Raw genomic sequence first — 26,304 nt, 5'->3', positions numbered from 1 at the left:
TGAGTCGACCCCCCACCGCTCCTGAGTCCGCTTGTAAGGCCCCAGCGTCATGCTGAGGGCTTTGCAGAACCCTGGGAGGGCTTCTGTTCCTGGGCAGGGGCTGCTTGCTGCCCTCTCTTACCCCTTCCTCTGCCCCGAGGCAGATATGACTGTCCTTTTGTCCGCTTGTTCTTATAGGACCGAAAGGACTGCGGCTAAAAAGACGGTGTCTTTTCTTTTTCTGTTGGGAGGGGGTCTGAGGTAAAAAAGTGGATTTTCCGGCAGTTGCCGTGCCCACCAAATCCGATAGACCGACGCCAAATAATTCCTCCCCTTTATACGGCAATACTTCCATATGTCGTTTGGAATCCGCATCACCTGACCACTGTCGCGACCATAAACTCCTTCTGGCAGATATGGACATCGCATTTACTCTCGATGCCAGAGTGCAAATATCTCTCTGCGCATCTCGCATATAAAGGAAAGCATCCTTTAATTGCTCTATAGTCAATAAAATACTGTCCCTATCCAGGGTATCAATATTTTCAGTCAGGGAATCCAACCAGACGACCCCAGCACTGCACATCCAGGCTGAGGCGATGGCTGGTCGCAGTATAACACCAGTATGTGTGTATATACTTTTTAGGGTAGTTTCCAGTCTCCTATCCGCTGGATCCCTGAGGGCGGCCGTATCAGGAGACGGTAACGCCACTTGTTTTGATAAGCGTGTGAGCGCCTTATCCACCCTAGGGGGTGTTTCCCAGCGCGCCCTAACCTCTGGCGGGAAAGGGTATAATGCTAATAACTTTTTTGAAATTAGCATTTTTTTATCTGGGTTAACCCACGCTTCATCACATACATCATTTAATTCCTCTGATTCAGGAAAAACTACAGGTAGTTTTCACCCCCCACATAATACCCCTTTTTGTGGTACTTGCAGTATCAGAGATATGCAAAGCCTCCTTCATTGCCGTGATCATATAACGTGTGGCCCTACTTGAAAATACGTTTGTTTCATCACCGTCGACACTAGATTCAGTGTCTGGGTCTGTGTCGACCGACTGAGGTAAAGGGCGCTTTACAGCCCCTGACGGTGTCTGAGACGCCTGGGCAGGTACTAACTGGTTTGCCGGCCGTCTCATGTCGTCAACTGATTTTTGTAATGTGCTGACATTATCACGTAATTCCATAAACAAAGCCATCCATTCCGGTGTCGACTCCCTGGGGGGTGACATCACCATTATCGGCAATTGCTCTGCCTCCACACCAACATCGTCCTCATACATGTCGACACACACGTACCGACACAAGCAGACACACAGGGAATGCTCTTATCGAAGACAGGACCCCACTAGCCCTTTGGGGAGACAGAGGGAGAGTTTGCCAGCACACACCCAAGCGCTATAATATATATGGGAACAACCTTATATAAGTGTTGTTCCTTATAGCAGCTTAAATATATCCAATATATCGCCAAAAAATGCCCCCCCTCTCTGTTTTACCCTGTTTCTGTAGTGCAGTGCAGGGGAGAGTCCTGGGAGCCTTCCTCACAGCGGAGCTGAGCAGGAAAATGGCGCTGTGTGCTGAGGAGAATAAGCCCCGCCCCCTATTTTGGCGGGCTTTCCTCCCGTAGTTTTAGATAACTGGCATGGGTTAAATACATACATATAGCCTCAATGGCTATATGTGATGTATTCTTTTGCCATAAGGTATTAAAATATTGCTGCCCAGGGCGCCCCCAGCAGCGCCCTGCACCCTCCGTGACCGCTTGGTGTGAAGTGTGTGACAACAATGGCGCACAGCTGCAGTGCTGTGCGCTACCTTCATGAAGACTGAAGAGCCTTCTGCCGCCTGTTTCCGGACCTTCAATCTTCAGCATCTGTAAGGGGGGTCGGCGGCGCGGCTCCGGGACGAACCCCAGGGTGAGACCCGTGTTCCGACTCCCTCTGGAGCTAATGGTGTCCAGTAGCCTAAGAATCCAATCCATCCTGCACGCAGGTGAGTTGAAATTCTCTCCCCTAAGTCCCTCGATGCAGTGAGCCTGTTGCCAGCAGGACTCACTGAAAATAAAAAACCTAAAAAACTTTTTCTAAGCAGCTCTTTAGGAGAGCCACCTAGATTGCACCCTGCTCGGACGGGCACAAAAACCTAACTGAGGCTTGGAGGAGGGTCATAGGGGGAGGAGCCAGTACACACCACCTACTCCTAAAGCTTTATTTTTGTGCCCTGTCTCCTGCGGAGCCGCTATTCCCCATGGTCCTGACGGAGTCCCCAGCATCCACTTAGGACGTTAGAGAAAAGGTCACCAGGGCTTTCTATGCCCCCCCCACCCACACCCCCTTTTCATGAAATTTATTAAGCAATTGAAAGTTTCCAATTAGCATATGCATTTCACTTTTTTTATTCTTTGTGGTTATCAGGAGTGTACATACCCGCTGTAATCCAAGATTGGGCATAAGGTGGTTTTGCAGTGAAAACCTTGCACCCAATTGAATTTACCCCCATATATGTTGATTTTAACTAAATTTACTAAGGAGCGGTTTGTCCAAGCCACCGATAGATTTATAACAGTAGCATAAATACCAATTCAGGCTTATTCAGCATTACAGTTGGCATATTGAATCAGTCATAGTATATCTACCCCCTATGACACAAATAAAGAATTTATGTGAAATATATATCCACCTAAGTCATTGTGTATTAAGTCTAGAGTGTCAATTATATCTAGCAGAACACAAAAATGAGTTTTTGTTGCCTTTACCTTGCCAAGCAAATTTTTTTCCATTTAAATCAATAGCAAAGTCATCAGGGTAGAAGTCAATTATACTGGAATCCTGGAAGAAGAAAAAAAAATTTTTTTTTACAACAGACAAACAAAATTACTACATGTTAAACCACTCCCAACACTATTTCTGAAAAGCAATCAACTGCATTAATGGAAAACCGTTAGAGAGAAAAAAAAAAGATACAACTCACCGAGTCACTCATGAGTCTCCTCCATGTGCTAGGTAGAAAGTTGCCACTAGCAGCAGGGAACACCCCCATCAGCTGCTCTAGTGGTTTAAACTGAGAAAGAAAAGATGGCGTTTGCATTCAATATTGTGTATAAAATATATGGCATTAAAAATGGTCAACATCTTAAAAAAAAAAAAAATATACAAGCAGTAGCAGACTAAAAACTTCAAAAGATAGGGTATTTTGTAAACGCCTTTTAAAGAAATAAAAATAAAACAAAACACATTAAATCTTTGACAAAATATTGGTCAGGGTGGGGGGCCTTTGAGGGAGCAGGAAGTGGAAACCTAATTACCATAAGCAAAGACTCAAATGCATGAATAAGGAAAGAACGTTAGGGAAAACAAAAACAGGAATGTCAGCTGGGTAACAGACCTAAAAAAAAGAAAAAAAGAAAAAAAAAAAGAAACCGCATATACACGCAACGGACTAAACCTACAACACCATGGCCCTCTAACACTATTTCTGGTCACTTACTGGTTGGGTGTTTTTTTCAAATTCCGTGAAGAGCTCTGTAATATTTTCGAAGTCTGAAGCAAAGGGAGCATAATGAAATGGGAAGAACCATTTCCAAGAAGCACATCCCTGTTCAAAACAGGAAAGAAGGAGATTTACAATGGTGAAAGCACCTTGCCATTCATTTATTAGCACTAACCATTATTTATATAGTGCACACATACTGTACAGCACTTAAAAGCGTATTAAGTTATTCACATCAGTGCCTGCCACACACCCACCCAAGGTTCACTTTGTCAGAAGCCAACTAACCTACCAGTAAGTTTTTAAATTATGATGGCATCCATACAAACATGAGGATAACACCACACCAATAGGACCTTAAGTAAGGAACTAAACAAATGACCAGGGCTCTCACTTACACGCTATCTCTCATAATTGACGCGCTACAGGCAGCGAGGGACTGTTTTGAAAAGTGAGCAGGTCCTGCAGGACATATGATTTGTGCGCAGTGCACTGCGGCCAACAACAATACAGCAGTGTCTCCCCATCCAATTGCCGCCTGAGGCCTCCCTCACTCCCTGCAGTTTGAATCCAGCTCATCTCCCCCTTTCAAAAGGCTCTGCATACCTTCTTCGCCATCCACTCTGTGACTGACCCAGCCGCAACTGCAGTATTGTTACCAGCATCATGTCGATGGTGCCAGGCCCCTTCAGCAGCGTGAAGCGATGTACACACACACCATCATCAGTCCATCTTGGACTCCTTCAGTCAGCAGGTCTCAGCATGCAGGAGCCAGTGGAAGTGGACACGGCACAGGCCAGGAGAGAGCTTGAGCACTACACTAGAGTGGTGAGGAACAAGCTGGGGCTGCAGCTCATTATGCTAGTGGAAGACAATAGCATCTCGGACACCATCTTTGAGGACACAGCTATGGTGCTGGCTGAGAGGACTCTGGTAACTGGAGCTCTCAGCAGGAGGAAGGAACCAACTACTATTCCCAGTACTGCCTGCCCCTAACTCCCTCCTTGCCCACAGTACTGCCCCAACGGCTAGCTACACTTAACTCCTCCTTACCCCAACTGTTGCCTGCATTTACCCCCCCTCTAGCAAATTTTTCTGTCCACTGGTATCTATGTAAATCATGACCGACTACTGTACAATAATTTGTTAAACAGGATAGCAGACACAGAAATGCATAGGCAGTTATCCCCACAAGAGACTTGTATTGCAAAGAACAGCCAATATAACCAGCATGATTAACGCAAGGAAATATAGCAACCACATTACACAGCAGCTGAATGTTACAATCATTACTTAACATGTCACCAAATGTTTTAGGAGCCTACTACTCACTGTCCATATATAACTACTTACTAGCAGTCATTGGATTTTACATTTACTCTATATTGGGAAGTGTACTCTTGCCTGTCTGACATTTCAATTCTGAAAAGCTTTTTATCAGACACTGATCACTTAAATTACACTCCAAGTAACATCACAATATGGTAGGTAGGTATTTGGGACAGTTTGCCAGTAATTGAATGCAATCTTTTGCATTTTTCTCTATTCACACAGTACAGGTTGATCGTTTTGGTGAATAAGCTAGTTCATGAACCCCAAGCATGTCACAGGAGACTTAGAGAGAACCGTGTACCTGATAGTAGTATCGTAGGACCCAGCAGAGACCTTCAACATATGACTTAACAACTTTGCGGCGAAACTTCTCATCAGAGGCGTCAACATCAAATTTGTTTTTGTAGTAACGCTGTTTCCATCCATCTTCCCACAGTCTGAAGAGAAAACCATAGCGATTCCACAATCAATATCACCGATTTATGCAGGTGAAAAACTAGTCGGACAATACTTAATATGTATTTACAGTTTGTACAATGTATTGCATCATTGCACCAATACTGGGCGTCTGCTTTGCAGCTGAATTTATATGGGCAGTTACAGTGCGTTATGGCATTTCTCCAATCTCATTATGTGAGCATCTAACAAAACTCCTAACTTCAAAAACAGGAGGTGATCGACCCCTACACTAACCAATGGATGCATACAGAAAACAGCATGTATTCATAATGTATTGTAATAATGAAGTAAAATATTTGCAGAGGAGAAAACTTTTAAGTTGTTTTGGGGTGCTCTTAATAGCCATACCTCCATATTACATATTTCTTGCAAAATGGTACTTTCCCTAGGTTTACGTACAAGGAAATAACTAAAATCCTGGCAGAAAACACACTGAACATACAAAAGGTTAAACTAGAACATAAAACACAGAGCCATCGAATTCTTAACGGATGTTAGCAGAAACTTAATGTACAGCCACTGCTGTGTCTTGCAGTGTCCCAAGCAATACGCTATAGTTAATACAAAGCTATAACATCCATTGGCAACTCATATTAGGTAAATGACACCAAAAAGAAGCTTGCCTTTACCGAACCCAACCAAAATGAAGCCAAACAGCAGCTATGGAGATAACACAATAGCTAACGCTGTTAATGGATTTTATTTGCCCTGTCTGAAAAATTATACATCTCAAACACTAAAAACATTTGACAGTTATGAAGCATCTTGGTACTAATGAATTCATATATTTACGTTACCTTTCATTCACATCAAAAGAAAGGCAAATAAAATAAAAAAAAGTCCAAGTATAACCCAAATGGCCACAGAAAATCATGTACTAGGTGATAGAGACACCTGCACAATTATATTTTTGAAGTACGATTTTACACACTACAGATCAAAGTAGCACAATTGGAATGCAAAACAGATGCCCCATTGAAATCTGTTAATGTGACACACTTGAAGTAACCAAGTTTAAGGGTTAAATATTCATCAGGAATACACTGGTATTCAGATCACATAATCAAATCAAAATCATTTAATGTCTAACCAATGCAGTGCATGGTCTCAAAGGGAAAAGTGGCTTAAAGAAAGCAAGCCAGCGTGCATACTAATGCAGATACTTGGATTTAACAGCTTTAGCTCGTGCATCTCGCTGGAATTTACAGAATATTGTTACCCTTCATAAAAAGATCATAGAAAATTATCCAAAAGGCACTGCCGCCATAAGCTAAATGGCATTCATTAGACTCTACCCAAATGCAGCAATTTGCTGACAAAGTGCTGCAGACACAAATGGCTTCACCTGATATTATCTTCTGGCTCAGGCTCACTATCACTGTCATTTGCTTTCCTTTTTGTTCCTGATGGAGACTGGCCGTCATGAGAATTCTAAAGAAGAAAGACGAAATTAATAACAAAATAAACTAGACAAACAAAACCTCATGCGATCAAAACCCATCTTAGCTAGAAAACTGCTGGATAATGTTTTTTTTACATTTTAACTTTGAGAGGATTAAATCGCCGTACATTTAAACACATATCCAAGCATAAAATCCAGCTCACTGTAGGTTCCAGGTAGTTACCGCTACTTATTGAGCACATCCAGTCCACAGCACAATTCTCAGACAGATCAGTTTGTCTCTCCTGCTGCGGCTACTTAACCACTTCGTCATCCAATGACTTGCGTGCTGTACATCCAGTCTGGTCACCATTTTATAGGAGCCCAGACCATTATAAACTAAACAAGCATAAACCATGAGTAACTTGTGACTAGCATGGTTAGGTCAACAGCAACCTAAGTGTTCCACTACTAATACTCTTGGTATAAATAACACATTTAAATAAATGACTAATCTAAAAGAAATGGGTAGTTTATACCTAGAGTATCTGTTGTGGGCAATTTGGCGTAGCCCAAAAACAACAATTCTAGCAAATTTAGTTTAGGATTACCCTCTATTGGTTGGAACTCAAAATAGCATCCACAAACACACACTGCTCCCCTGATTAAGTCTTTGGATGATGAAACGCGTTAACAGTACACATGCAGTGTAGCAAATGGGGGGACAGGCTCAGAAATGTGCATGAAATGTTCTATATCCAGGAGACTGCAAAGACAATCCTAATTATGTAATAGGATTTTGGTTACCTACCGGTAAATCCTTTTCTCGTAGTCCGTAGAGGATGCTGGGGTCCACATTAGTACCAAGGGGTATAGATGGGTCCACCAGGAGCCATTGGCACTTTAAGAGTTTAATAGTGAGGGCTGGCTGCTCCCTTTATGCCCCTCCTACCAGACTCAGTCTAGAAACTGTGCCTGAGACTACATACTTCGAGAGGAGGATTATACACAGATAGTGGCGAGATTCATACCAGCTCACACAAGGCAAATTCGGCCAAAATGCCGGATAAACTTTAACAGCTGAAACAGTACTGAAACAGTAAAAAAACGCAGAACTTAATTAGAAACCAGGCAGCACTGAACTAAATAACCACTGCAGGAAAACGAAGCACTGGGCGGGCGCCCAGCACCCTCTACGGACTACGAGAAAAGGATTTACCGGTAGGTAACCAAAATCCTATTTTTTTTACGTCCTAGAGGATGCTGGGGTCCACATTAGTACCATGGGGATGTACCAAAGCTCCCAGAATGGGAGGGAGAGCGCGGAGGCTCCTGCAGAACTGCTTGACCAAACTTATGCTGCTTTCACATCGCAAACCCTGCTTTTGAAACGGTTCTTTAAACGGTTCTTAAAACGGGTCTGAGCAGTTAAAACCCCTTCACATCGCATGTTGTAACTGGTATATTACCGTTTCGGTACCTTTCACACTGAACCCGTTTCTCCCATAGAAAACAGTGGTTGTCATTTCAAATGGACTTTTCTGGCCCACACATTATTAATAATTATTAATTATTTGGCTAGTCGTACGATGGAACCCAGCAGCTTCAAGCATCTTTACCATGTTTTTGTAGATTACTGCATCCTTCCCTGTCCCAGTGATTTGTCTAGCAATTTCTTCATCCCCTCTCATCCTAAGCAGCTCCCTAACCTCCTCATCACTCCAATTTGCCATTTTAAACTGTATTCTGTATTAAAAAAAAAAAAAAAATGCTTTTCACTCTCATGTGTTTCCTCCAGTTTATTTCCTGCTTCTGCCTGGTGACATCACGCATGGAGACAGCCTATCACCTTCTGTGGTTTGGAAATACCGTTTCAGAGCCTTTCACATTGTACAATGAAACGGGTCTGAACCGTGTAGGACCCTGCTTTTTAACCGTTTTATAAATACCAGTAATCTGTAATCAGTAAATTCAAAGTGGCCCTTTCACACCGCAGCTAGAACAGTTTTGGAAGGCTTAAAAACCGGCAATTTACCAGGTTATAGCTGCGGTGTGAAAGGGGTATTAAAGTAATGAGAGGCCAAAGTATCAAACTTGTAAAAAAAACTTAGCAAACGTGTTCGACCCAGACCAAGTAGCTGCTCGGCAAAGCTGTATAGCCGAGACACCACGGGCAGCCGCCCAGGAAGAACCCACCTTACGAGTAGAGTGGGCCTTAACAGATTTTGGACACTGCAATCTTGCCGTAGAATACGCATGCTGGATGGTGAACCTGATCCAGCGTGAAATCGACTGCTTAGAAGCAGGACACCCAATTTTCTGGGGATCATAGAGGACAAACAGAGTCAGACTTTATATGACGAGCCGTCCTCTTCACATAAATCTTCAAAGCCCTCACAACATCTAAAGACTTTGAAGCAATGGAGGAGTCAGTAGCCACTGGCCCCACAATAGGTTGGTTGATATGAAACACTGACACAACCTTAGGAAGGAACTGTGGAAGAGTCCCGAGTTCCGCCCTATCTTCATGGAAGACCAGATAGGGACTTTTACAGGACAAAGCCTCCAATTCCAACACACGTCGAGCAGAAGCTAAGGCCAACAAAGTGACCGCCTTCCACGCGAGAAATTTTATTTCAGCCTCCTGTAGAGGCTCAAACCAATCCGATTGCAGGAACTGCAACACCACATCAAGATCCCATGGTGCAGTTGGCGCCACAAAGGGAGGCTGGATGTGCAGAACCCCTTTCAAAAAGGTCTAAACCTTAGGGAGGACAACCAATTGTTTTTGGAAGAAAATGGATAAAGCCGAGATCTGGACCTTGATGGAGCCCAATCTCAGGCCCATATCCACACCTGCTTGCAGGAAAAGGAGGAAACGTCCAAATTGAAACTCCACCGCAGGAAGTTTCTTGGATTCACACCAAGATAAATTTTTTCCAAATTCGATGGTAATGTTTAAACGTTATCCCCTTCCTAGCCTGTGTCAGGGTAGGAATAACCTCGCTCGGAATACCATGCAGTCAAACGTAGCCGTGGTAAGTCTTGATAAACGAATGGCCCCTGCAGTAGAAGATCCTCTCAAAGAGGTAGGGGCCTTGAATCTTCCAGGAGTAGATCCAGCAGATCCGCGTACCAAGCCCTCCTTGGCCAGTCCGGAGCAATGAGGATTGGCAGAAACTTTGTTCTTTTTATAAGCTGTAGAACCTTTGGAATTAGAGGAAGTGGAGGGAACACATACACCGACGTGAACACCCACGGTGTTACTAGTGCGTCCACCACCACTGCCTGTGGGTCTCTCGACCTGGAACAGTACCCTCCGCAGCTTCTTGTTGAGGCGGGAGGCCATCATATCTATGTGAGGAACCCCCCACCAACCGGTTACCTCCTCGAACACTTCCGGGTGGGAGGCCCCACTCTCCTGAATGGAGATCGTGTCTGCTGAGGAAGTCTGCTTCCCAGTTGTCTACTCCCGGAATGAAGATTGCAGACATCGCTACCGCGCCCCTTTCTGCCCAGAGGAGGATTCTTGTCACCTCTGACATTGCAGCCCTGCGCTTCGTTCTGCCTTGTCGGTTTATGTAGGCCACTGTGGTCATGTTGTCCGACTGCACATGAACAGCCCGACCCTGCAAAAGGTGTGCTGCTTGAAGAAGGCCGTTGTAAACGGCTATTAGCTCCAGGATGTTTATCGGGAGAAGGGATTCTTCCTTGGAAGGTTTCCCCCCGAGCGACTGCTCCCCAACCACGACTTGCATCCGTGGTTAGAAGAATCCAGTCCTGAACTCCGAACCTTCAGCCCACCAGAAGGTGTGGTAGTTGAATCCACCAGAGGAGCTAAATCCTGGCTTTTGGCGACAGACTTAAATCCTCTGGTGCATATGTAGGTGAGATCCCGACCACTGGTCCATGAGTTCGAGCTGAAAGGATCGAGCATGAAACCTTCCGTACTGCAGAGCCTCGTAAGGAGGCAACCATCTTAACCAGAAGGCGGATGCACTGATGAACAGATACCCGGGAAGGCTTCAAGACATCCCGGACCATTGTTTGAATCACCAACGCTTTCTCCACCGGTAGAAACACCCTCTGCACCTCCGTGATCATCCCCAGGAAAGACAGCCTCCTTGTCGGCTCCAGATGAGACTTTGGAAGGTTCAGGATCCAACCGTGCTCCTTGAGCAGATGTGTCGTGAGAGTAATGCATCTTAACTTCTCTCTGGACGACGCCTTGATCAGCAGATCGTCCAGATATGGAATTATGGGGGTAATTCCAAGTTGATCGCAGCAGGAAATTTTTTAGCAGTTGGGCAAAACCATGTGCAGTGCACATGGTTTTGCCCAACTGCTACAAAATATCCTGCTGCGATCAACTTGGAATTACCCCCTATGTTCACCCCCTGCTTGCAGAGAACAATCATCTCTGCCATCACCTTGGTGAAGGACCCTTGGTGCCGCAGAGAGACCAAACGGCAGTGCTTGAAACTGTTAGTGATCATCTAACAGCGCAAACCTGAGATAGGTCTGGTGCGGTGACCAAATGGGAATGTGGAGGTACGCATACTTGATGTCCAGGGACACCAGTAACTCCCCCTCCGTCAGTCCTGAGATAACTGCTCTCAAAGACTCCATCTTGAATTTGAAGTCCCCGAGATAAGGGTTCAAAGATTTCAAGTTCAGAATTGGCCTTACCGAACCATCTGGCTTCGGTACCACAAAAAGGATCGAATAGTAACCTTTGTTCAACTGGTGAGGTGGAACTGGAACAATGACCTCAGACACTACCAATTTTCAGATAGCGTCCAGAAGAATAGCCGTCGGTCGGCAAAGCTGGAAAGCCTGATTTGAAGAAATTTTTTTTTTTCCATAGTCTTCCGGGAAGGGAAGAGCAACCAGGACCCTTTTAGGGATCTGGAATTTTTTCTACGGTATTTCCCAGGCTTTCGAATATAGCATTTAATTCCTTAGATGCCGGGAAGGTGAGAGGGGCTTTCTTACCGTCAGTGAAAAAGGTCTCCTCAACCTGCTCAGGAGGTGTGTCCGAAATATGTAACACATCCCGCATGGCCTCAATCATCAACTGCACCCCCTTAGCAAGTGATGCCGCCCCCCTCGACACATCTCCATCACAGTCTGCTGTGTCAGAATCGGTATCCGTGTCATCCTGCATGATTTGGGCAAGAGCACGTTTGTGAGAATGTACCGCAGGGGGCCCCGAGGGAGCAGTATCAGACCATACTGCCATAGAGGACTGCAACACCTGAGTTGCATGCTCAGTCCTTGCAACCCTTTCAGAAATCTGAGAAATAGCCCCCCTAAGAGAGGTTAACCACTCCGGTTCTCTAGCTGGGATCTGCGCTACAACAGTGCAATCCTGATTACATGGGATGGGATCTTCCCGAGAAGATAAATCCTCTGCAGCATATGAGAGAGTCTCTAGACAGGTTTGCTTGTACACCCCACATACACACAGGGAACAGGGCAGAGTTAACCCCCCCCCCCCCCCCCCAAGAATGGCAAAGAGAGACAGAGATTGGAGCCAACCCACACACAGTGCTATATAGGTATAGGGAGACCCTTAACCAGCGCTGACTGTCCCTTAATAGGCGACAGTCTTACACAGCCTCCCCTCCCTTCTGCAACCCCTTGGTACTGTACAGATAGCTGGAGTTGCTCTGAAGGGACTGCTCTTCCATTGGCAGCATGTCTGCAGGCAGGAAAATGGCGCTGAACACTGTTGGGTCCGCTCTGAGGAGAAGCTCCACCCCCTTAATGGTGCCTTCCAAGATTATACTGGCCTGAGGATTTTTTGCTAGCCGAGATCCGCAGACTCAGACAGGCTTTCTGGTCAGTGTAGGGTTAAAGCGCCGGCTCAGGTCACCCCTCACAGCGCCGCATTTAAGTACCGCTGAGCCTCCCCCGGAGCGCAGTTAGTACTGCACTCCTACCCTGTAGCCGCCATCTTCACACCGGGCCCCTGCTTGCTAGGTGGGGGGGGCGGTGACTCACTCGCCTCAAACTTCAGCTCTGCAAGGGGGTGGCGGCAATCTGCTGGGGTGAGCGTTCCCCTGCAGCCGGGAGCGATCTATTCCCTCTGGAGCTCAATGTCCAGTCAGCGGAGACAGTGGCTCAGACCCCGCAGGGCGGACACTGCTCCCCCCCTCAGTCCCTCGATGCAGGGAGGCTGCTGCCAGCAGCCTCCCTGTAAAATAAAAATACTCTAAAATAAACTTTTACTAAGAAAGCTCAGGAGAGTTCCCCTAGATGTGACCGACGACTCTGGGCTCATTTTCTAAACCGAGTCTGGTAGGAGGGGCATAGAGGGAGGAGCCAGCCCACACTGTAAAACTTTTAAAGTGCCAATGGCTCCTAGTTGACCCGTCTATATCCCATGGTACTAATGTGGACCCCAGCATCCTCTAGAACGTAAGAGAAATGGAGATAAACTAGCTACTCATGATATGCAGTGTATATTTCACGTTATGTTATAAATGTTCAAATCTAAAAGCTACTGCACTCTCCTGCAGAATTCTATCAAGTCAATGACCTGAAAGTATAAATAACCTATCCTGGTCATGCGCTATGCTCGCTTCCTATCAAAGAGTCTTTACATGATGCTCTTAAAACTGCATGAATGGCTATCCATTAGGTATTTGGCATGTCACACCAAATTGCTGTTTGGCTATTGTGCAAACGAAAGCAACAGCTAACCCATTTGTCATATTGTACATAAAAACAAGAACTCTCAGCTAACAGAACATTTACAAAATACCTTACATGGATCATGCAGTGTCACACTCCAAACTGGGCACAAGAGCACTTTCACTAGCCTTGTGCACAACATTCTTGTAAGTGTCTACAAGTCAGTCAAATGCAACCTCACCGACAATAAAGTTAGAGGACCCCAGTAACTGGCTTTCTAGAATTAGGTAAAACCACATGTCACACTTGATATCAAGAGACAAGTACAACCGTTCCTTCAAAGAACAAAAAAGGTGTTCTGAAACTTAGATCATTACAATCTCCTCCCATGGGGGGTAATTCCAAGTTGATCGCAGCAGGATTTTTGATAGCAACTTGGCAAATCCATGTGCACTGCAGGGGAGGCAGATATAATATGTGCAGAGAGAGTTAGATTTGGGTGTGGTGTGTTCAATCTGCAATCTAATTTGCAGTGTAAAAATAAAGCAGCCAGTATTTACCCTGCACAGAAATAAAATAACCCACCCAAATCTAACTCTTTCTGCACGTTATATCTGCCTCCCCTGCAGTGCACATGGTTTTGCCCAGTTGCTATCAAAAATCCTGCTGCGATCAACTTGGAATTACCCCCATGGTCCGTAACAGCCACCTAGCAATACCCATAACTTCCTATTCTGATATTCAGAGTCATCATTAATTTCAGATCAATAGAAAAGTCTTATATTGAAAACCATTTAAAAGGGTAGTTTTGATCTTAACAGCAGCATTTCAAATATTCGGACATGTGAAAAAGCTTTTAGGAATAGTTTTTTTTTTTTTTTATATAGACAGCAGAGACCCGAAAAATGAGATCTGTTACTTACAGAATTCTGCATTCTCATTTCATAGGCAGCCTGTCGCGGGTTGCTGATTGTGTCTGACATGTTTCCCCGCCCTAATGCTCGAGGTGCAAACTGCCCGGTGGGAACAAAAGCTGGGTTGTGTTCTCTCTAAAAGAGAATCAACGATCAAAATAAATCCAGAGAGTCTAAAATTTACTGCAGTATTCCCAACTGCCCTCATAAGAAACCGCAAAGCTCACCTTCATCCGCTTTTTCTTCTCCTTTTGCCTTCTTTTAAAGCTCTCCTTTAAGAAGAAACATATTTACATGTGTAAGGACATTTTTTAAATAACTGCCATCACAGATTCTTACACGCAGTTTATTGCAGCCTTGTTATTTCTCAGGTGTCACAAAACGACCATATTTCATCTCTATGGAAAGTGATTACTACCATTAAAATCATACTATTAAGCATAGTTTTTCCATTTATTTTTAAGAATATACAGCAAGGTATAAATAGATTGAAAGCCAAAAGGAGAGAACAAGAGTTTTGCAAACTGTAACGTACATCATCTTCCTTCCTTTTCTTGAAAATGCTATCTTCAACTTCACCGACTGCAAGCATAATCATCTGCACTCTTTCCAGGTTCACAAACCCGCTCTCTGTAAGATATCCCTGCAAATAAAGACAATCATAGCAAGTACTGCAAATCCCAAGAAGATGCACTCCCCTAAGGTGCTCACTCAGTCACACTATGCTGCCATCACTTTAGTGTCTTTTGGTATATAGTCACGTTTGCGACTTGATGCTAATGCTATTAGCCCTTCCCATGGTGTACATTAGTGCATCTGATTGCGTTAGGACCGAGATGCCCACTTTGAGCAACTTTAGATGCCGTTATACCACATGGTTAATCTTCAGATGCTACCAGGGGCGTTACCAGTACTTTGGGTGCCCCACAGAAACATACTGGAAGGACCCCTGTCCCAGTGGTTCGAGAGAGACACCTCTCTGCAGCAGTTATTCATTTTATGCCCCATAATAGTGGCCTGGTTCATTTTCTGGATCATAGTAGTGCCCTAGTTTATTTTATGAAGCATAGTTCCCTAGTTTACATGATGTCACATTGTAGGGCTGCCAGAACACATTATGTCACAGAGTATACCCAATTCACATTACATTCAGTGTCCCCAGTTCATATTATGCCATTGTTCATACTGTGCCACATTAGAGTGCCTTAATTTTATATTGTGCCACATTATAGAGCCCCAGTTCTTATTATGTAGCATTATAGTGCCCTCCACATTACAATGAGCAGATCAGATTACACAATACAGTGGCCCCTTACCATTATAACATCCACTACACCAGGGGGGGGTGGGGAACCTTCGGCCCACCAGCTTTTGAACTACACATACCTGTACCAGCATGCCTTGCTACAGTTTTGATATTTGGCCATGCTAATACTGTTGCAGGGCATGCTGGGATGTGTAGTTTAACAGCAGCTGGAGGGCTGAAGGTTCCCCATCCCTGCACTAACGCACTCCTCTCACTGAAACTAATGTCACAATTCAGGCTGGACCAGTGGTTCCCAAATACGGTCCTCAAGGCAACCCAACACTCCAGGTTTTAAGGATATTCATGCTTAGGTAAAGGCGACTTAATATTTCCGTCAGTTTGATTATACCATCTGTGCACAAGCAGGGATTTATAAACTTAAACTGTTTGGGTGTCTTGAGAACCACATTTGGCAACCACTGGGCTGGTCAATGGATCAGTCCCAACGGATTATCAGGCATATCTGGGATATTGGTATGCAACTTTATAACCTGGATCCAGGCCACCTCTACGCCACTGGCCACATAGCTATGGCACCCCTTGCACCCACTATAGTCACACCCATGGATGCTTCCACTGGACGCACCATCAAAACTTGCACCTGGCCCATGCGAGTATGGCCTGAAATGTAAGCAAGGGCTTGAGTTCTTCACCTATAAACACTTCTCAGACAGTGCATCTCCATACATCTGAACAGCCAAATACACTTGCAAGACCATGCCTCTCAATGCACCTCTGTACGTACACAACACTACGATACATGCACAGTGTAACTTTTAGCACCTTAGATATACACACAGTTGAAGAACATCACAACTTGCATGAATATCAGCATTGCATGAGACTAAATCAGGCCCAAAATTTCAGTTCAGACCATTAATACTCAGTGGAGATTTAGGAGGAACATTTTAGTTTGATACTTCTAGATATGTCTGTGCATTTCAGTAGAATTAATCCAGTTATTGTTTTGAGAGCAAACCAAGCCACTATGGAGGAGAGTTATTTATCAGGCTCCTATGGAGCAGCGACTTGGTGCCTTTTCACACAGTAACAGATTTGTATACATACACTGCCTCACAATATGGCACCACAACTTCCACACTATTAGTTAGCCTAGTAGTGTAATATTCCAACAGAATCCATGGACAACAGAACAGCCATTGATACGACGGTCCGCTTATAGAAGGGATTTGATCACTGGCCTTGGAAAGGCCAGCTGTATACCTGATATTTAATAGTTGAATGTTTTATTAAGCATAACATTTCTACTGTAAAAAGGTTTCAAGTGTAAATGGGGAGGGAAACAAATACATGAACCAGGTACTCACCCCAGTCTTGTGCACAACATTCTTGTAAATAGTTACAAGCCGGTCAATAGCCCCCTCTCTGTGACGAAAGACAGAAGAAAAAATAAGATTTTACTCACCGGTAAATCTATTTCTCGTAGTCCGTAGTGGATGCTGGGACTCCGTAAGGACCATGGGGATTAGCGGCTCCGCAGTAAACTGGGCACAAATAAAGAAAGCTTTAGGACTACCTGGTGTGCACTGGCTCCTCCCACTAAGACCCTCCTCCAGAACTCAGTTAGGATACTGTGCCCGGAAGAGCTGACACAAAATAGGAAGGATTTTGAATCCCGGGTAAGACTCATACCAGCCACACCGTATAACTCGTGATACTATACCCAGTTAACAGTATGAAATATAACTGAGCCTCTCAACAGATAGCTCAACAATAACCCTTTAGTTAGGCAATAACTATAAACAAGTATTGCAGACAATCCGCACTTGGGATGGGCGCCCAGCATCCACTACGGACTACGAGAAATAGATTTACCGGTGAATAAAATCTTATTTTCTCCGACGTCCTAAGTGGATGCTGGGACTCCGTAAGGACCATGGGGATTATACCAAAGCTCCCAAACGGGCGGGAGAGTGCGGATGACTCTGCAGCACCGAATGAGCAAACTCTAGGTCCTCCTCAGCCAGGGTATCAAACTTGTAGACTGTTGCAAAAATGTTTGAACCCGACCAAGTAACAGCTCGGCAAAGTTGTAAAGCCGAGACCCCTCGGGCAGCCGCCCAAGAAGAGCCCACTTTCCTTGTGGAATGGGCTTTTACAGATTTAGGGTGCGGCAGTCCAGCCGCAGCATGTGCAAGTTGAATCGTGCTACAGATCCAGCGAGCAATAGTCTGCTTAGAAGCAGGAGCACCCAGCTTGTTGGGTGCATACAGGATAAATAGCGAGTCAGTTTTCCCGACTCCAGCCGTCCTGGAAACATATACTTTTCAGGGCCCTGACTACGTCCAGCTACTTGGAATCCTCCAAGTCCCAAGTAGCCGCAGGCACCACAATAGGTTGGTTCACATGAAAACTGATACCACCTTAGGAAGGAATTGGGAACGAGTCCTCAATTCCGCCTTATCCATATAAAATACAGATAAGGGCTTTTGTATGACAAAGCCGCCAATTCTGATACACGCCTGGCCGACGCCACGGCCCACAGCATGACCACTTTCCACGTGAGGTATTGTAGCTCCACGGATTTAAGTGGCTCAACCCAATGCGACTTCAGGAAATCCAACACCACGTTGAGATCCCACGGTGCCACTTGAGGCACAAACGGGGGCTGACTATGCAGCACTCCCTTAACAAAAGTCCGAACTTCAGGCAGTGAAGCCAGTTCTATTTTGGAAGAAAATTGATAGAGCCGAAATCTGGACCTTCATGGAACCCAATTTTAGGCCCATAGTCACCTCTGACTGTAGGAAGTGCAGAAATCGACCTAGCTGAAATTTCTCCTTTGGGGCCCTTCCTGGCCTCACAGCACGCAACATATGTCCACCATATGCGGTGATAATGATTTGCGTTCACTTCTTTCCTAGCTTTAAATAGCGTAGGGATAACTTCCTCCGGAATGCCCTTTTCCTTCAGGATCCGGCGTTCAACCGCCATGCCGTCAAACGCAAGCGCGGTACGTCTTGGAACAGACAGGCCCCCTGCTGCAGCAGGTACTGTCTGAGCGGCAGAGGCCATGGGTCCTCTGAGATCATTTCTTGGAGTTCTGGTTACCAAGCTCTTCTTGGCCAACCCGGAACAATGAGTATAGTTCTTACTCCTCTCCTTATTATTCTCATTACCCTGGGTAAGAGAGGCAGAGAAGGGAACACATACACCGACTGGTACACCCACGGTGTTACCAGAGCGTCCACAGCTATCGCCCGAGGGTCCCTTGACCTGGCGCAATATCTTTGTAGCTTTTTGTTGAGGCGGGACGCCATCATGTCCACCTGTGGCCTTTCCCAACGGTGTACAATCATTTGGAAAACTTCTGGATGAAGTCCCCACTCTCCCGGGTGGAGGTAGTGTCTTCTGAGAAAGTCTGCTTCTCAGTTGTCCACTCCGGGAATGAACACTGCTGACAGTGCTAACACATGATTTTCCGCCCATCGGAGAATCCTTGTGGCTTCTGCCATCGCCATCCTGCTTCTTGTGCCGCCCTGTCGGTTTACATGAGCGACCGCCGTGATGTTGTCTGACTGGATCAGCACCGGCCGGTGTTGAAGCAGGGGTCTAGCCTGACTTAGGGCATTGTAAATGGCCCTTAGTTCCAGAATATTTGTGTAGGGAAGTTTCCTGACTTTTCCATAGCCTTGGAAGTTTCTTCCCTGTGTGACTGCCCCCCAGCCTCGAAGGCTGGCATCCGTGGTCACCAGGACCCAGTCCTGTATGCCGAATCTGCGGCCTCCTAGAAGATGAGCACTCTGCAGCCACCACAACAGCGACACCCTGGCCCTTGGAGACAGGGTTATCCGCCGATGCATCTGAAGATGCGACCCGGACCACTTGTCCAACAGATCCCACTGGAAAATCCTTGCATGGGACCTGGCGAATGGAATTTCTTCGTAAGAAGCTACCATCCTTCCCAGGGCTCGCGTGCATTGATGCACCGACACCTGTATACGTATTAGGAGGTCTCTGTCTAGAGACGACAACTCCTTGGACTTCTCCTCCGGGAGAAACCCTTTTTATCCTGTTCTGTGTCCAGAACCATACCCAGGAACAGTAGACGCGTCGTAGGAACAAGCTGCGACTTTGGAATATTCAGAATCCAGCCGTGCTGTTGTAGCACTTCCCGAGATAGTGCTACTCCGCCGAACAACTGCTCCCTGGACCTCGCCTTTATAAGGAGATCGTCCAAGTACGGGATAATTATTTCGGTAAATACCTCGGTATCGGGGACAGACCAACGGCAACGTCTGGAATTGGTAATGACAATCCTGTACCACAATTTTGAGGTACTCCTGGTGAAGAGGGTAAATAGGGACATGCAGGTAAGCATCATTGATGTCCAGTGATACCATGAAATTCTCCAGGCTTGCAATAATCGCCCTGAGCGATTCCATTTTGAACTTGAACCTTCGTATATAAGTGTTCAAGGCTTTCAATTTTAGAATGGGTCTCACCGAACCGTCTGGTTTCGGTACCACAACATTTTGGATAGTAACCCCGGCCTTGTTGAAGGAGGGGTACCTTGATTTCACCTGCTGGAAGTACAGCTTGTGAATTGCCGCCAGTACTACCTTTCTCCGAGGGCAGCAGGCAAGGCTGATGTGAGGTAACGGCGAGGGGGAGTCGCCTCGAACTCCAGCCTGTATCCCTGTGATACTATTTGCAGAACCTAGGGATCCACCTGTGGGCAAGCCCACTGGTCCCTGAAGTTCCCGAGATGCGCCCCTACCGCACCTGTCTCCACCTGTGGAGCCCCAACGTCATGCGGTGGACTCAGAGGAAGCGGGGGAAGATTTTTGATCCTGAGAACTGGCTGCTGGTGTAGCTTTTTCCTTCTTCCCTTGTCTCTGTGCAGAAAGGAAGCGCCTTTGACCCGCTTGCTTTTCTGAAGCCGAAAGGACTGTACCTGAAAATACAGTGCTTTCTTAGGCTGTGAAGAAACCTGGAGGTAAAAATTTTTCTTCCCAGCTGTTGCTGTGGATACGAGGTCCCAGAGACCATCCCCAAACAATTCCTCACCCTTATAAGGCAGAATCTCCATGTGCCTTTTATAGGCAGCATCACCTGTCCACTGCCGGGTTTCTAATACCCTCCTGGCAGAATGGACATTGCATTAATTCTGGATGTGCATCCTTTATATCTAAGACGACGTCTTTAATATGCTCTATGTTAGCAAACTATTATCCCTGTCTTAGAGTATTAATATTATCTGACTGGGTATCAGACCACGCTGCAGCAGCACTATTTATGCTGAGGCAAGTGCAGGTCTCAGTATATAACCTGAGTGTGTATATACAGACTTCAGGATAGCCTCCTGCTTTTTATCAGCAGGCTCCTTCAAGGTGGCCGTATCCTAAGACGGCAGTGCCACCTTTTTTGACAAACGTGTGAGCGCCTTATCCACCCTAAGGGATATCTCCCAACGTGACCTATCCTCTGGCGGGAAAGGGTACGCCATCAGTAACTTTTTAGAAATTACCAGTTTCTTATCGGGGGAACCCACGCTACTTTACACACTTCATTCATTCATCTGATGGGGGAACAAAACACTGGCTGCTTTATCTCCCCAAAAATAAAACCCCTTTTATGTGGTACTTGGGTTCATGTCAGAAATGCGTAACACATTTTTCATTGCCGAGATCATGTAACGGATGTTCCTAGTGGATTGTGTATATGTCTCAACCTCGTTGACACTGGAGTCAGACTCCGTGTCGACATCTGTGTCTGCCATCTGAGGTAACGGGCGCTTTTTTGAGCCCCTGATGGCCTTTGAGACGCCTGGGCAGGCGCGGGCTGAGAAGCCGGCTGTCCCACAGCTGTTTTACGTCATCCAGCCTTCTATGTAAGGAGTTGACATTGTCGGTTAATACCTTCCACCTATCCATCCACTCTGGTGATCCCATTTATCGGCCTCTGCTCCACCTCCACGTAACCTTCCTCATCCCACATGTCGACACAGCCGTACCGACACAGTACACACACAGGGAATGCTCTGACTGAGGACAGGACCCCACAAAGTCCTTTGGGGAGACAGAGAGAGAGTATGCCAGCACACACCAGAGCGCTATATAATGCAGGGATTAACACTATAACTGAGTGATTTTTCCCCCAATAGCTGCTAGTATAAACAATATTGTGCCTAAATTTAGTGCCCCCCCTCTCTTTTTAACCCTTTGAGCCTGAAAACTACAGGGGAGAGCCTGGGGAGCTGTCTTCCAGCTGCACTGTGAAGAGAAAATGGCGCCAGTGTGCTGAGGGAAATAGCTCCGCCCCTTTTTCGGGGACTTTTTTTCCGCTTTTTTTATGGATTCTGGCAGGGGTATTTATCACATATATAGCCTCTGGGGCTATATATTGTGATGATTTTGCCAGGCAAGGTGTTTATATTGCTGCTCAGGGCGCCCCCCCCCCAGCGCCCTGCACCCATCAGTGACCGGAGTGTGAGGTGTGCATGAGGAGCAATGGCGCACAGCTGCAGTGCTGTGCGCTACCTTGGTGAAGACTGAAGTCTTCTGCCGCCGATTTTCCGGAACACTTCTTGCTTCTGGCTCTGTAAGGGGGCCGGCGGCGCGGCTCCGGGACCGAACATCAATGGCCGGTTCCATACGGTCGATCCCTCTGGAGCTAATGGTGTCCAGTAGCCTAAGAAGCCTAAGCTACCACCAGTTAGGTAGGTTCGCTTCTTCTCCCCTTAGTCCCTCGCTGCAGTGAGTCTGTTGCCAGCAGATCTCACTGTAAAATAAAAAACCTAAAATATACTTTCTTTCTAGGAGCTCAGGAGAGCCCCTAGTGTGCATCCAGCTCAGCCGGGCACAAGAATCTAACTGAGGTCTGGAGGAGGGTCTTAGTGGGAGGAGCCAGTGCACACCAGGTAGTCCTAAAGCTTTCTTTAGTTGTGCCCAGTCTCCTGCGGAGCCGCTAATCCCCATGGTCCTTACGGAGTCCCAGCATCCACTTAGGACGTCAGAGAAATAAAGTTATAAACACCAGTTACTGGCTTTCTACAATCCAAAATATTAGATGACCATGTATTAATAGAGCAGGCCATACCTGATTTCAAGAGATGGCAAGTGAGGTAGGAAATCATTCCCCACAAAGAAACACATGAACACCCAGTCATCGATCGTTCTTTCAAAGTCAAATGGGAAAGGCAAGTTTGACATAACCAGCTCTTTCTCCAAGTACTGAAAAAAATAGAGTAGATTGAAATGTATGCAATACTACAGCTACACACCATTATAGACGTGCAAACTGAACAGTACAAACCTCACGCAACACATTGAGACGAATAAAGATAAACTCCTGTTCACAGCCTGGGGGAGTACTGGCAAATTCATCATGCTACAAAACAAAATTAAATGTAAACATGGTTAAAAATACCCTATGAACTGTGCACTTATTAGCAATCCACACTTCCATCATGTCACTTTTAGCCCTTTGTGTTCTCATGTGATATGCAAGAATTATTAAAAGTTCTACCTCTCCTTTCTTTTCTCGGGCCAGTCCTTGACAATCCTTTAGCTCATGTCCCATCTGCCCACATAACGCACATGGTTTTGGTTGGTTAGGCTTAAACTCTTCTCGGATGATAGTAAAGTAAGGTTCATGAGTTGCCAGTCCCAGCATGATGAGATCAGCTGAAAAGATACAAAATAAAATAAAGTCTGCTATGTCATAATGCGGGAGGCAGAAATTACAGCAAATCACTATAAACCAGCAATTATTTTTGCAACGTCACTACGCATGTAGTCATGTTAAAAAGGTATATAGTCATTCATACCTATTTTTCTATAATTAAGGACATAAAACAGACTCAACTGGTCCTCCATAATTCCAAGAAGTTGCTAAATCTATTCTCACGGATCAAACACTGAAGTCTTATTTGCCATTATTCCGTAAAGAACATAAATGATAAAGAAGCCATGTGTGACTGTGCTAGTCTTCAGCAGCATTAATAATTTGAAGCTTCCTAAATGTGTTTGAGTGTCTTTGAGGAATTTTGGACCATCATCTTAACATACTACTTTACTTCACTAACCTAGCAGTTGGCATTGCTGCTCACACTGATGGGGCCATGGACTGAGTCTATACAGGGCACAACCTGTGTAGATGCTGTATGGGCTTCTTTTGAGTCACCAGCACTATAAAACTTTAATATCAGGTAATTTGGCTTCTGATAAAGTTCACCCTAGTGTCTGCACATTCATGCAGTAGAGAATATAAGGGGAGATGTACTAAGCAGTGAAAAGAGTGGAGAAGTGAGCCAGTAGTGGAGAAGTTGACAATGGCAACCAATCAGCATTGAAGTAACATTAACTGCATACTATAAAACTATACAGAGCAGGTGATTGGTTGTTATGGGCAACTTCTTCTCTAGTTCACTTCTCCACTTTCACTGCTTAGTACATCTCCAGTAGTACATACAGTAGGGCAGTACGGATGGTGTAATGGTTAGCATTACTGCCTCACAGCACTAAGGTCATGGGTTCGATTCCCACCATGGCCCTAACTGTGTGGAGTTTGTATATTCTCCCCGTACTTGCGTGGGTTTCCTCCAGGTACTCCGGTTTCCTCCCACAATCCAAAAATATGCTGGTAGGTTAATTGGCTTCTGACAAAATTAACCCTAGTATGAATGTGTGTGCATATAAATGTGCTAGGGAATATAGATTGTATATAGATTGTAATCTGCACTGGGGCAGGGACTGATGTGAATGGCCAGATATTCTCTGTAAAGCGCTGCGGAATGTGCGCGCTATATAAATAACTGGTAATAAATAATAAATCTCCCCCTTAGACTAATTTGTGCAGAGATATTTAGAATTGAGAAGGGTGTGTCCAAACTAAAGTGCAGTGTAAAAGTTACAAAGTTGTCCAGAATTTGTCAGCTAAGAATTTGTCGGCTACATGCAAAAGCAGCCAGTATTTACCCTAGCATTCCTAACAGTGCACCATAGTTTGCCCAGGTGTCATTTTACTATATTTTTGCTTAGCTCACAATTCTGAATCAGTGTACGACTGTATAAAAAGAGCAGCCTGCCCACTTTTATTATAAGTTGCAAAAGGAAAATGTTTTTGATTTAACCTCAAACAATTCCACACAGCAGTTATAGTCATGTTTGAGAGTGTTGAACTATTTTGCTAAAACTGGTTGCCATTTATTCTAGACCTGTATTGTTTTGCATAGACTTAAAAAAAACAAAAAAAAAAAAACCTTTAACATTTCATTTCAGAAGCCGACCTATAAACTGCAAGGAACGCTGTCATTAATAAAAAAACAAGCATAAACCGCACAATGGAATTAATTTAATCTCCAAATTAGACAGAAAGTCACAATCTAGCGCTTACCGTCAGCACCACATAAGCAGTGATGAGTGTTTGGGTCGTGATTAGGCTGAGCTGTTCAGAAAAACATAAGAGGAAAAAAAAAGAATGAAATGATAGGTTATCCTGGGAGATACAGCAGAGCTAAATCATGCAAGCAGTCAACACATTATACCTCTTTGCCGCCTGATGTAATCCATAATCTTATGTTCACCTTCACCTGGTGCACTTGCATCTGATAAAATGACCTACAATGATGAAGAGTAAGAAAAATGTACATAGCAGTAAAAATCCCTAGAATAAATAGAAGTCCTTTTCAACAGGGACCCTTTTTTGTGACTACTCCTCCACCAACGGGCTAAAGACAAAGAAATATCAAACTGTGGTGGCAACAAATGTTGCTAAACAGCACAAATAAGGTAGAGAAACATTCCTTACTGTAAGGTTTTTCCAGCCAGGATCATTATTTAAACGTTCAGCAATATAATAGCGAAGACATTTTGCCAGATTGTCCATAAACTCTGTGCCCTGTAAAGGAAAAAATCCCAATTATTAACAGACAGATGTAGGACGGGAACCAGGAAGGTGTTTTGCCTACTACTTACAGGTGTAATACAATTACTATCAAATCTCTCTTTCACTTCTTCGGGAGGTAGATAACCGCCTGGTGGAAAGAGAAAATAGCTACTTTCATTAAAAACTAGTTATCCTGTATTATGTACAACCACCATAAACACGCATTTTATTTTTATGAGAAAATTGGCCCAAGTTTATAGTTTTTTTTTCAGTTTTACTTTAATGCTACTCATATGTTGTGCTGTACACATCTTTAGGATTACAATTACATCACTATCTAGATATATGCTCTTTAACAGTATTTTATGCCTTCATGGCCAAATATTCACATTTATTCCACATATGCCTGAATGAACTGGCGTTCACTAGTGTTGCCAAACAAACGTATTCGAGGCTACAGCGTACCAGGATGTATCAGCCCCAACGGCACACAGAGCTCTGCAACCAGACTTAAGATTTACATGCAGGTGAAGTGCTAAACGAAACCAGAAAAAATGCTAAACAATCCATACATGAATTTAAGAATTTATAGAAAAATGAACAGGAGCTGGGAAGAAACTCATTCTCGCTCATATCAGTGGGCCTATGGTGTTAATTAGGTCATACAGTGGAAGCCCCAGTTTATAAGTAAACAAATCCATCAATGTGAATAAAGAAACTGGTATTTCAGTCTGCAATACATGCTAAAATGTACTTAAACCATGCATACCCTTGGACAGCACTTCCTCGCGTATACGGTTTTTCTCATCAGTCAACTCCACTCCTTCTTTGGATGCTCTAAAACGTCTAGAGCGCTGTTGATTCATTTTAGCACGAGGAGCCTATTGAAAAAGCAAAACATCTCAACGCCTTTTTCAAAGACACAGATCCCATTTAGTTAAATGTAT

General features: G+C 44.9%; 1 protein-coding gene across 1 annotated transcript in view; it reads right to left on the bottom strand.

The window, feature by feature from the left end:
* Positions 1-26,304, bottom strand: part of XRN2 (5'-3' exoribonuclease 2) — a 188,747-nt gene that overhangs the window by 65,663 nt on the left and 96,780 nt on the right. The window contains exons 4-20 of the mRNA XM_063918183.1: positions 26,127-26,238; positions 25,447-25,505; positions 25,280-25,369; positions 25,017-25,089; positions 24,866-24,916; positions 22,997-23,154; positions 22,784-22,858; positions 22,568-22,701; positions 16,834-16,891; positions 14,735-14,842; positions 14,427-14,471; positions 14,209-14,334; positions 6,611-6,696; positions 5,108-5,243; positions 3,472-3,579; positions 2,956-3,045; positions 2,741-2,813 (exon numbers count right to left, since the gene is read on the bottom strand). Of these exons, the coding sequence (XP_063774253.1) occupies positions 2,741-2,813; positions 2,956-3,045; positions 3,472-3,579; positions 5,108-5,243; positions 6,611-6,696; positions 14,209-14,334; positions 14,427-14,471; positions 14,735-14,842; positions 16,834-16,891; positions 22,568-22,701; positions 22,784-22,858; positions 22,997-23,154; positions 24,866-24,916; positions 25,017-25,089; positions 25,280-25,369; positions 25,447-25,505; positions 26,127-26,238 (1,582 nt within the window). The remainder of the gene's footprint in view (positions 1-2,740; positions 2,814-2,955; positions 3,046-3,471; positions 3,580-5,107; positions 5,244-6,610; positions 6,697-14,208; positions 14,335-14,426; positions 14,472-14,734; positions 14,843-16,833; positions 16,892-22,567; positions 22,702-22,783; positions 22,859-22,996; positions 23,155-24,865; positions 24,917-25,016; positions 25,090-25,279; positions 25,370-25,446; positions 25,506-26,126; positions 26,239-26,304) is intronic.

Source organism: Pseudophryne corroboree, chromosome 4 (genome assembly GCF_028390025.1).
Source record: "Pseudophryne corroboree isolate aPseCor3 chromosome 4, aPseCor3.hap2, whole genome shotgun sequence".
NCBI classification, from domain to species: domain Eukaryota; kingdom Metazoa; phylum Chordata; class Amphibia; order Anura; family Myobatrachidae; genus Pseudophryne; species Pseudophryne corroboree.
Note: the sequence above shows the minus strand (reverse complement) of the source record. Positions and strands in the feature narration are given on the sequence as shown.